The sequence below is a fragment of the Sinocyclocheilus anshuiensis genome, unplaced genomic scaffold (assembly GCF_001515605.1).
Source record: "Sinocyclocheilus anshuiensis isolate Anshui unplaced genomic scaffold, SAMN03320099.WGS_v1.1 scaffold289, whole genome shotgun sequence".
In the NCBI taxonomy this organism is placed as follows: Eukaryota; Metazoa; Chordata; class Actinopteri; order Cypriniformes; family Cyprinidae; genus Sinocyclocheilus; species Sinocyclocheilus anshuiensis.
In genome coordinates, this window is record NW_015539826.1 from 56587 (window position 1) to 67813 (window position 11227).

At 36.6% G+C, this 11227-nt stretch overlaps 1 protein-coding gene across 1 annotated transcript in view; it reads right to left on the minus strand.

Annotated features, from left to right (window-relative positions):
• The window catches only part of lars1 (leucyl-tRNA synthetase 1), a 55227-nt gene that overhangs the window by 21388 nt on the left and 22612 nt on the right, over positions 1-11227 (minus strand). Inside the window, 7 exon segments of the mRNA XM_016480424.1 lie at positions 1729-1824; positions 4004-4185; positions 4267-4333; positions 5344-5454; positions 7201-7341; positions 8057-8197; positions 8398-8488. Of these exon segments, the coding sequence (XP_016335910.1) occupies positions 1729-1824; positions 4004-4185; positions 4267-4333; positions 5344-5454; positions 7201-7341; positions 8057-8197; positions 8398-8488 (829 nt within the window).

The following is an 11227-nucleotide window of genomic DNA, read 5'->3' on the forward strand; positions in this document are numbered from 1 at the left end:
ATGTGTCATGAACTTGTACACTCAGTGCCAAGAAGGGTCAGAGCAGTATACTTTAAGTTCTGGAGGACATACTAAGTGCTAGAATATTATACATTTTCTGAATTAAATCTAGGGTGTACTCATTTCTGCAATCCTTCATTTAAACTAAATTGGCTAATTTACTTATCTTAAAGAAAATATTGGCATATATTTTGTTGTTTTTATTAAGTATAGGTTTCAGTTTTGCCATCTTTCCATGAATTATATTAATTATATTAGTGATCATTAAGAAAATACATATTTTATATTTATTCAGAGGGGGTGTACTCATTTATGCTGTGCACTGTATATACACTTTTGATATGATCAAAAGTAAGAGTATTTTACATTGTTACAAAATAAATGCTATTTTTATCAATTCTGATATTTTGAACTTTCAACTCATCAAAAAAAAAAGTATCAGTTTCTACAAAATATCTTAACATCAACAATCAACACAAAATTCAGCTTTGCATCACAGGAATAAATTACATTCTAAAGTATGCTAAAATACTCCAGTCTTCAGTGTCACATGATCCTTCAGAAATCATTCTAATGGGCACCCCTGTCCGAAGAAAGGCAAGATCTGCCCACGGGCTGAAGGTCTGACGGCAGAACGGGGTGACAGAAACCCGGTAAGTGCCGCTCGCGGCGATTCGTCCTGTAGAAGGCTCGGCTCCGAAGCGAAAAGCTGATGTGCGTTTGCACGCGCTCTCCTTTTATACCCGCGCTGCGGGGCGGGGTGCGCGTGGCGAAACACGCACGCCAACTGTCATTGGCTTGTTTAGTTAACACTCGAAGGTGACTGGGCTCTCGGGCGAGATCCCAATTCGTCAGTCACGACTGACGTAACGTCGAACGTGACTGACTGAAAGGGAACTGTGATACACTACCATTCAAACGTTTAGGGTAAGTATGGAGTAAGTCATACATAAGTAGAAAAAAAAGATAATTGTATTCAGCAAGGGAGCATTAAATTGGTCAAAAGTGACAGTAATCTTTTTTTAGTTGGGGACACTTCATTTCCAGCGATATCGTTGACTTGATTGCAAAGATACTATTTAAACTGAGCTGGATGTTGACATCAAGTGTTTACTATTGTCATTTTGCAGTATTGACACTATTTTCCTAATTAATGCTGTTCAGTTGCTTTGACACAATCTGTATTGTTAAAAGCGCTATATAAATAAAGGTGACTTGACTTGACTTGACAATCTTTTTAACTTTATAAATGTATTTTCTATTTCAAATAAATTGTGTTCTTTTTTAACTTTTTATTAATCATGGATTTAAAAAAAAAACTATTAAGCAATACAAACGTTTTCAGTTTAAACACAACTTGCTATATAAAAAAAATATTCTAATCTATTAAAGCGACTTTTTCTGGTCTGGATATCACGATTTTAAAATTATTTAATATTTCTAGGTTTTATCCTTGAATATGGGAACACTGCATATCAAATCCTGTATAAAATATGTATTATCATATTTCAAATATGTCTGTAAAAAGCCTGGCAATAATTCAGAAAACATGTTTATGTCTGAATGAACGCTGTACACTACACCATAGTGAGATGCATCGAAGACGCATTAGAAATGCACGGCGTGCTTCTAAAATTAGGCTGTCTCTAGCTGCATGCAGCACAGGCCAGATCAACCACTAACAAAACAGAAACAATAGACAGGGCCTCAGTGGACTCTCATCATCACCTCAGATCTGAAGACACAGAGCGGTTTCCCAGGGCAACAGTCCTCCTTTACTTTGTCATCCGCTTCAGAGGCGAAAACAACGTCTATCTGATCCAACTGATGGAGGAGACAGTGAGGGAAGGAGGGTCAGAGAAAGAATGACACCAGTTATCATTTAGCTACTGACTGTAACGACTAGCAATGAGATCAGGCCGAAAGTCAACTAATAATAGTGCTTTCAGCACTGCAGCTTGGTTATTACAAAAGAAAAATGGCTAAAATTCTTGGGATAAAACACAACAACTTTGCAATGCATTTTAGAGTAAAACACAATATTCAAATGGAAATAATGAAAGGACCAGGGACGTTAAGTCATACATAAAGTCAATTTCGATTACATGCTGTCTTTAAGTGTTACGAAAGTGAGGGTCTTTCTTGTTTTCTGTCCTTTGGTTTTGTAGAACAGGGCCCGTATTCACAAAACATCTTAAAGCTAAAAGTAGCTCATAACTCGCCGATTTAGGAGAAAATCTTAAAAATGGGACTCCTAAATTTTTGTTCTAAGAGTGTTTCACAAAACGTTTTAGCGCTAAAATTAGCTACTAAATCTGTAAAACATTAGGAGTAGTGAAGAGGACTCCTAAGTCACTAAGACCAAATCTGAACTATCCTAAAATGGCTGTTGCCAGCAATCTACCTCGGAATATAAACATTTTAGAAACATTTGACGATAATGAGCTTTTAAAAAGGTATCGGCTTTGGTTTGGAGTTTATCCCAACTCCAAATATTTGATTATATATTTAATATATGTTCTCGCGTCCAGTTTGGTTTTCTTTTATGTTTGCATGTCTTACTATCAGCCATGATTATTCTACTCTGCTAATTAAAAGGCTGTTTATATGCATATTACCAAAATTTTATTAGTCGCAGAAAAAAAAAATCCACATGAAGTGGCGAAATCATGCAGTCCGTGACGGACAAATCGTTAACGGCTGGTCTTTGTGGTAATACAGTACATAGGGCAGGACATCCATATGCTCTCCTAACATTCATCGACCTCAAATATGGCTTATCATCTGAAATATGTATGTAGTAGCAACTTTACATGGCAGCTCAATCTAATGTTAACCTAGAAAGAAGTGCGCAGTTCACGTGTTTGTGCGGAGTGTGGAAGCTGAACAGTAGCGTGCCTGGGCTACTGCAGGACAGATGGAGGCGCCAGTGCGATCATTGGCTCTTAAAATACTTCGTCATTTTTGGTCATACAGATAAGAGTAATGCATCTTTTGTATCTGTAAAGACTCTACGTTTATTCGTGTTCACTCAGAATAACAACGAAACGTTGCGCTTTTGTAAAATAATGAAAGCAAGCAGGATGCGCTTTCTGCCGTCTCGGACTCTGTGAACTTGAGCGCGTCACTTCGAAACTCCGAGTATTCTTGCCTTATTACAGACATGAAAAATATATCTGTAGAGAGTGAAACTTTTAAATGAACCAATTGTAATACGTATGAAACATGCAGGCACATACTGTGGAGACGACGAGACTTCATCTCTTAAACCGAAAACAGAAAGCACTAGTGTAACAATAAATTATTAAAACATTAATGCAGTGTACTTGCTGTTTTTCTTGCGGTGCGCTGTGGCAAGCCTTTTTTGCGTGCACTTGAGTGCTTATTAGGCTATGTAGGCAATTAAAGGCTCATTACGATTTATATTATTTATTAATAAAAGTGCGACTAATAGTCGACTAATGCTTAAAATGAACGACTACTAGTCGACCAGAAAAATATTTAGTCGAGGGCAGCCCTAATGCATATTGACTAATTGTTTACGAGAAGCATAAGAGGCTGACAATTAGCTGAATATATAGCCTACTTGTTTAATTAGTGACACTTAGCCTGCATTTTAAAATCTTTATTTGAATGTGGCAATTAACATTTTTATTTTAAAACCTTTATTTGAATATGGCAACATAATATTGCGCTCTACAATAGAGACAGAGACAGAGACAGAGACTATCAGCCAATCACTGTGTGCATAGTAAGTATGCTGACATCATCCATAGCAACAAGGTCAACCCCGCCCCCTTACTCTTAGCTTAAGACTTCTGTCTATTCCTTAGTAATAGTTTGTCTCAGCAGCTAGGTTTTACAATGAATAGGTTTTAAGAGAAAACTCTTAGCTAAAAACTTTTACTGCTATTTAGGAGAACTCTTAGTGGTAAGATAAAATGTTTTGTGAATATGGGCCCAGAACATTTAGTTTGCTTTTCAAGTAGTTATGTGCTATTACCTCAAGTGAATTAGTCAAATAAACAATGTTCTCCAGTAGGACAGCACGCTCATCAAACTCCAGCTCTAGATCAAGAACCCTGGGCCCGTTTTTCTCTAGGTTGTCCTGGAAACACACAGCAAGACAAAAACAGGACCAATTTTAATGCATACTAATGAAACATTTCATTTTATAATATTGCCAAGCAATTCAACAAACATGCATTTGTTAAAAAAAATTGTTTAAATCGTTTGCATTATTGAAATCATATATATATATATATATATACTCTGGCATGGCACCCAGCTCCATGGCGATGACCTTATTGTCAGGTAGAGCTCCATTGTTGCTCTGGAAATGACAACGGGAAAGAATAGCGTTTTGATTGACAGCCAATCAAAACGTAACTCTCCAAATTCAACAATGGCATTCAGAGAGCCAGAGAAGTGTATCGATCGCTGCTTATCCCTGTACAGCATCATAATTACATATACCTCATTTTCACCTTTAATTGTTTGAGTGAACAACATCTCTAAACATTATGTATAGTGGCCTCTCATCCAATAATCACTTTGTGTTTTGTTACTTTTGAATTTCTGTTTATTTAATTCAGTCACTCTTTATACCCTGTTTTAATACGGGTTTCTATGGAGACCTGAACAGGACAGCAAAGAAACGGAAGTTAGAATCCATCATGCCAGCGCTCATCGGTTACTCGATGAAATAAACATGAAAGAAACATTACAACCTACTGAAATGTATCATGTCAATCATGGAAAGATGTTAATAAAACATCTTGTATGTAATGTCATATAAAATTATATTTAGCTCAGAAAAGCCATTCAATGTTCATAAACTCGTTAGTCAGATTTGCTAAATAAACTCACTGTATATTCATTACATTCTTATAAAGCCATTAGTAATTTCTCATCTGTTGCATGTTTGAATAAAATCTGTCATGAAAACAAGTAATACAGTCACCGTTTAAATGTTTATATTTTAAAAATGAACTGGAGTAGAAACCCAATTTTGTTATTAAAAACAACTGACGGGTAATTTAAATGCTTGTATATAACAGTTTTTTGTGTTGATTTTTCTGTCTAAAAATTAATAGCAATTGAATTTGGACTCTATTGTTAATTTTAACCTTTAATATCACAGCATTGTATCAACTGACAGGTGTATTTTACAGCATTAGTTGAGACGTTGTTGCACTTAAAAAAAATTAAACAAATTAATATCAAATCGAAATTGGAATCAACAAATCGATTCATGACATCCGTGTCAAGCCCTATTAAATATATGAAGATTGTCTCGAATTGCAAACTTTGATATGTAAGATATGATTAGGGTGTTTATACCTTGTAATGTTTGCCCAGCAGAGAGAGGGCGCTGTGTTGCCAGGGGGGGTAGGTCTTTGCTACGTAGATGGTGCAGTGTGTGGGCTTAGCTGGCGGTTTGTGGTCTCCCTTCTGTGATAGACAAAGCAAAACTTAAAGTTAATTACACAATAAGTACAGTAACATTATTAAGTATAATTTTTAATGTCAATAATTTTAAACACTAAGCTGATGTTCTACAAACATTTTTTACCTAAATGGGTTGTGATATATTACTGCATTCATAGAACAATAATAATAATAATTATTATTATTATTATAATTAATAATAATAATGATAATAAAAAAAACAACTTGACTAGACTAAAAAAAGGCAGTGAAACCAGTGAAATAATATATTATTTTATAAAATGTGACCCTGGGCCACAAAACCAGTCATAAGGGTTATTTTTTTGAAGTTGAGATGTATACGTCATCTGAAAGCTGAATAAATAAGCTTTCCATTGATGTATGGTTTGTTAGGATATGACAATATTTGTTCGAGATACAACAATTTGAAAATCTGGAATCTGAAAAAAATCAAAATATTGAGAAAATCGCCTTTAAAGTTGTCCAAATGAAGTTCCTAGCAATGCATATTACTAATCAAAAATTAAGTTTTGATATATTTACAGTAGGAAACTTACAAAATATCTTCATGGAACATGATCTTTACTTAATATCCTAATGATTTTTGGCATAAAAGAAAAATCGATAATTTTGACCCATACAATGTATTTTTGGCTATTGCTACAAATATACCCCAGCGACTTAAGACTGGTTTTGTGCTCCAGGGTCACAAATAAGTTTTCAAAAGTATATTATAAATCTATAAATGTAACTATCCCTATTTTTATATCCAGTTACCACCAGTAGTTTCCTTCAGAGTCTAAACCCCTCTAAAACACATCAGCACAACAACTCCTTATCCAAAGCGACAGCCATTACCACATGGTCCCAACAACAGGACTGTGAAAAGCCTCTCTCCTCAGAGTCTTGACTCAAAACGGTTCCGTAAGGCTCAGTCTGTAGAACCAGACTGTAGGGAAACCGTCCCGTGTTAAAAGCGAGGGATAATGCACTACTCGACTGTCAGGGGAGGTCTGGGACAGCGCTGAACTCACTCTACACGACAGCTGTCGACTTGATTCATTCTTAAAGTCAGTTGTGTTTGGGTGGGGTTGGACTGCATGCTGGACTGCTGAGGTGCGAGATCTCTGTCTAATGTTACAAGTGTTATTATCATTTCAAGTAGAAACTCAGTGGGTAGCAACCATAAAGTAACCTAACTGAAAATCTTCATAATCAAACTTTAATGTTGAGGTAGCAAGGTTGAGGTTTTGAACATCACATTTAACACTAGTTGCTATGCAACCAGGCATCCAATCCAAGAATACAGCCACTGGCCCTTCCTGAGTGCAAAGTTTGGTGATTTTTCACTATAGAGATAAAACTGTTAAGATTGTATATTATTATGATAAATATTATAAATATAGCTGCAAGCAGCAATTACAGGACCAAGTCCAGCAGTGGCAGAAATGCTGCGACTTGCGCACTATTAAAAGAGTCACCAGAAATATGATTTCAGGATAAACGATTCAACAGAAATGGGATGACTTCTCCAATTTTGGCCACTAGGAGGTGCAGTTCCTAAAGTTCTGAGGGACCCTAAAGGCTGCTAGAGACCATGCCGACGGCCAGACCTTCACTTTTTTGTGTGTGCGCTGTACAGGTCTGGTATAAAGAATATTTTTGGTCAGGCAGCCGACATGTCCGCCCAATAGGGAAAATTTTTGCTCAGAAAAAAAAATACAAAATTAGAGGGAACATTGTCCATACCTTTCCCTTGGCTGGCTGTGTGTAAGCTTTCAGGCAAAGGCGGAGGTCATGAGCAGTGTCCATCAGATACTGTGAGGAGCGAATCAAGATCTCATCCACTGGACCGGCAGGAGGCCAGCGAGCCTTCATTATAGAACTGCTCTGTATGGAGAGAAAATAAAGAGAGTGGTAACTGTGCAGCTTAGTTATTCGATTAATTTCTACTGAAATTCAAAATTCAAAAACAAATAAGGGACAATGTATAGTCAGCCGGTAGTTATCAGCTGTTTAAAGCAATATAGTCTTCCAGCATTAAATTTAAAATTTTAAAATCGGATGGACAAAATATAATAACAATGCCAGAATGGATATACCAAGGATGCAATTTTAGTCTAAAAAACAAACGAAACAAAAAAAATTGTAATGTAATTAAAACTAGTCGTTAAGAATATTTTTCTTACTTTAATTCATTGAATGTCAATTCACAATGTTGTCAAAATTATGACATTGTTGCATGATTGTAATTCAGTTTAGGATTTGAGCCTTTGAAACAAACGAATGGAACACCAAGGTGTACCGTATGTGTGGAGAATGCTATTTACTGTAGTCAGGGCCGTTCCTAGGGAGGTGCAACTGGTGCGGTCGCACCGGGCCCCGCGGCGAACGGACCGAGGGGAAACCTCCCCCTCACCCACCCCGGAACACGATCGGACCGAGGGGAGCCCCGCTCCCTACCTCACACCGGGCCCCACGTCAGCTAAGGACGGCCCTGACTATAGTTCCTCAATAGTATGATTGGCTGTGAAATGTTATGGTTTAGGAGTAAGCAGGCAATTCCTTAGTGGATACCTGTCCTTCAGCGTAGAGGGGGTCTCACCTTCCCTAGCAGGGACCAGGTGTGTTCACACAGGTGGGGGCAGATGGGAGCCAGCAGGAGTGTTTGGTTCTCGATAAACTGGAACACAAGATCCCTGTGCATGCCCTCGATAGCCAGCTCCCTGTATTTATCCTTGGCGGCCTTCAAAGAGTCAAGAATTTGTTTATTATACATAACTTCACGCTGAAAAATTCCTGACAAATATCATGGAATGACACATGAAGTCTCTTGAAGTGATGTGAGGTATGTTATTGTTCTTATTAATTAATATTACTAATGTAGATATACTTGCTCCATATGACTCCACCCCATGCTTATTTATTTAACTGTGTATGTGTTACCTGGAATTCAAAGAAGCCACTCTTTAAAGCCTCCTTGTACATCATCCTCTCATAGTGCTGCTCTGTTTTAATGATGCTGGAATCCATTTCACTGCAGACAGACACAGATAATCAGGTGGAAATAAATAAATACAATTAAAATAAAATAAAAACCCTTTTACAGATTCAAATTGTGCCTTAATTTTGCAGTCAAACAGTTAGGAAGGACGGATGGACAGACTGACTATTCTATATGCACACTACTGTTCAAATGTTTGGGTTTGTTAATATTTAAAAAAAAAAAGTTTTTAAAAGAAGCTCACCAAGGCATAATTTGATTAAAAATAAAACAGTATTTTTTTTTAAGAGCTGTTTTCTTTTTTCATTATATTTTAAAATGTAATGTATTCCTGTGATGGAATAACAGTTGAATTTTCAGCATCATTACTCCAGTATTCAGTGTCACATGATCCTTCGGAAATCATTCTCATATGCTGATTTCTTATTTCTTATCAATGTCAAACATTATCAACCATTTCTGATTATTATCAATGTTGAAAACAGTTGCGCTGCTTAATATTTGTTATAGAAACCATGATCCAAGCTTTCAGGATTCTTTGATAAATGGAAAGTTCAAAAGAACAGCATTTATTTGGAACATAAATCTTTTGTAAAATGATAAATGTCTTTACTGTAACTTTTAAATAATTTGTCATTCTGAATAAAAGTATTAATTTCTTTCAGAAATAATACTAATAATCTATTACTTCAACAGTACACTTCTATTATTGTTATAATACCACAATATAATATACAGGTACATCTAAAAAAATTTGAATATCATGAAAAAGGTCAATATTTTTTGTCACTCATTTCAAAAAGTGAAACCCATATATTATATAGATTCATTACACAGAGTGAAATATTTCAAGCCTTTATTTCTTGAAATTTGTAGCCCATGTCTAGGATTCGTCTGTGCGTAGTGGCTCTTGACGTGCTGACGCCAGCCTCAGTCCACTCCTTGTAAAGCTCCCCCAAATTCTTGCTGGTGCACCTTTTCCTACCACACATTTTCCTTCCACTCAACTTTCTATGAATATGCTTGGATACAGCACTCTGTGAACAACCAGCTTCTTTAGCAATTAACTTTTGTGGTGTAGCCTACTGACCCAGACTGAGAGACCATTTAAAGGCTCAGGAAACCTTTGCAGGTGTTTTGAGGTAATTAGCTGATTAGGGTGTGACACCATGACTTTCCAATATTGAACTTTTTCACAATATTCAAATTTTCTGAGACACTGAATTTTGGGTTTTCATTATCTGTAAGCCATAATCATCCAAATTTCAAGAAATAAAGGCTTGACATATTTCACTCTATGTGTAATGAATCTATATAATATATGGGTTTCACTTTCTGAAATGAGTGACAAAAAATATTGACCTTTTTCATGATATTCTAATTTTTTGAGATGTACCTGTATGTTCAAGTCATTGTATGCATTGCATTATTTTATGCATTTTTGAATAACTTGCTTAATTGACCCATAGGCTATTATCCGTCCCCACATTACTGCCTAATTTTGCAGTTTCTTTACATTTCCAAAAGAATCAAAAGAATCGCCAGTTTTCTTTTATCAGCAGTATTAACGATGTGATAATCTATTCAAGATGTTAATAATGTTAATAATGTCAGGGTGTCTGTTTTAAAACGAAAACTTCACAGATTAAATTCACCTGGCACAAGCTTTTACTACAACAGCAAACTTTAGTTTGAAAAAAAAGCGTGCATTTTTTCTCCACTGCAATCCAAAAATATTTTTGATGAGTCACATTTCACCTATTTAGCTTTAGCCCAGGGCTTTTGCTACCGTTCAGCACTGCTCTAACATGCACCCTCTGACATCCTTCAGCGTGTCCTTACGCCGTCTGGGGAATGTGACTCTCTCTCTCCTTCTCATTTCCTTTAGTTAGGCGGAGAAAACAGAGCGGTTGAAATTCAGTATTCCTCCCAGAGAAGAACACAACACTACAGCGTAGCTTTGCTTTACTTTCCCCCTGCACATAGATGAGAGGGGAAACAGCGAGAGGTCAAATTATTTGATCTAAGAGTTCTGAGAGAGTAAGTGAGAGTGAATGGAAGAGACAGCATCTAAATGAGCTTTGTTCTTCCCATATGGCTTTAATTGTGTAGCTGGGAAACAGTAGTTTAGATGATCACATTGTTTGCACATAGTAAATTAATGCTCTGACTCCTCTCCAAAAATAACATTAGAGCTGGCACTGGTCAGCAGCGGAGCCTTCAGGCCCAAAATACAATAATACACACAGGAAGCCTTCTTCACGCTTCAGTGCAAACACATACGATGGCAGGTCAGAGATGAATTAAAACTGTTTTTTGGTTGAATTATTTGCCAGGAACAGTGTAAAATGGAAGTTTGTTTGTGAGAATCTCAAGGTCTCTCTTTCTCTCTCGCTCTGTATATGTTACAGTGGATTTGCTGGCATCAGAATGCAGATCAGATTCAGTTGACGTAAACACCTGTGGAAGTCAATGACAGCTTGTAGAAGGTGGTGTGTGTTAAAGACATATGAAGTAACAATTTTTACACAATTCTCCCTCTTAACCCAGCCTGCTACTGCCAGAAACATGCTTATTTTCCATGGACCCTTTTCACAAGACTGTGATGACGCGTTTAACAGTCATCAGCATCGTAAATCCTCGAAACACTATTCTTTGTATTATATCACCTTTTCATCAAATTACAAAAAACAGTTAACGCTAATGCGAGGGTGTTTCTAATACAGCGTCTATGGGAGGGACGGTAAATTTGACATCGTTCTCTCTTCTGAC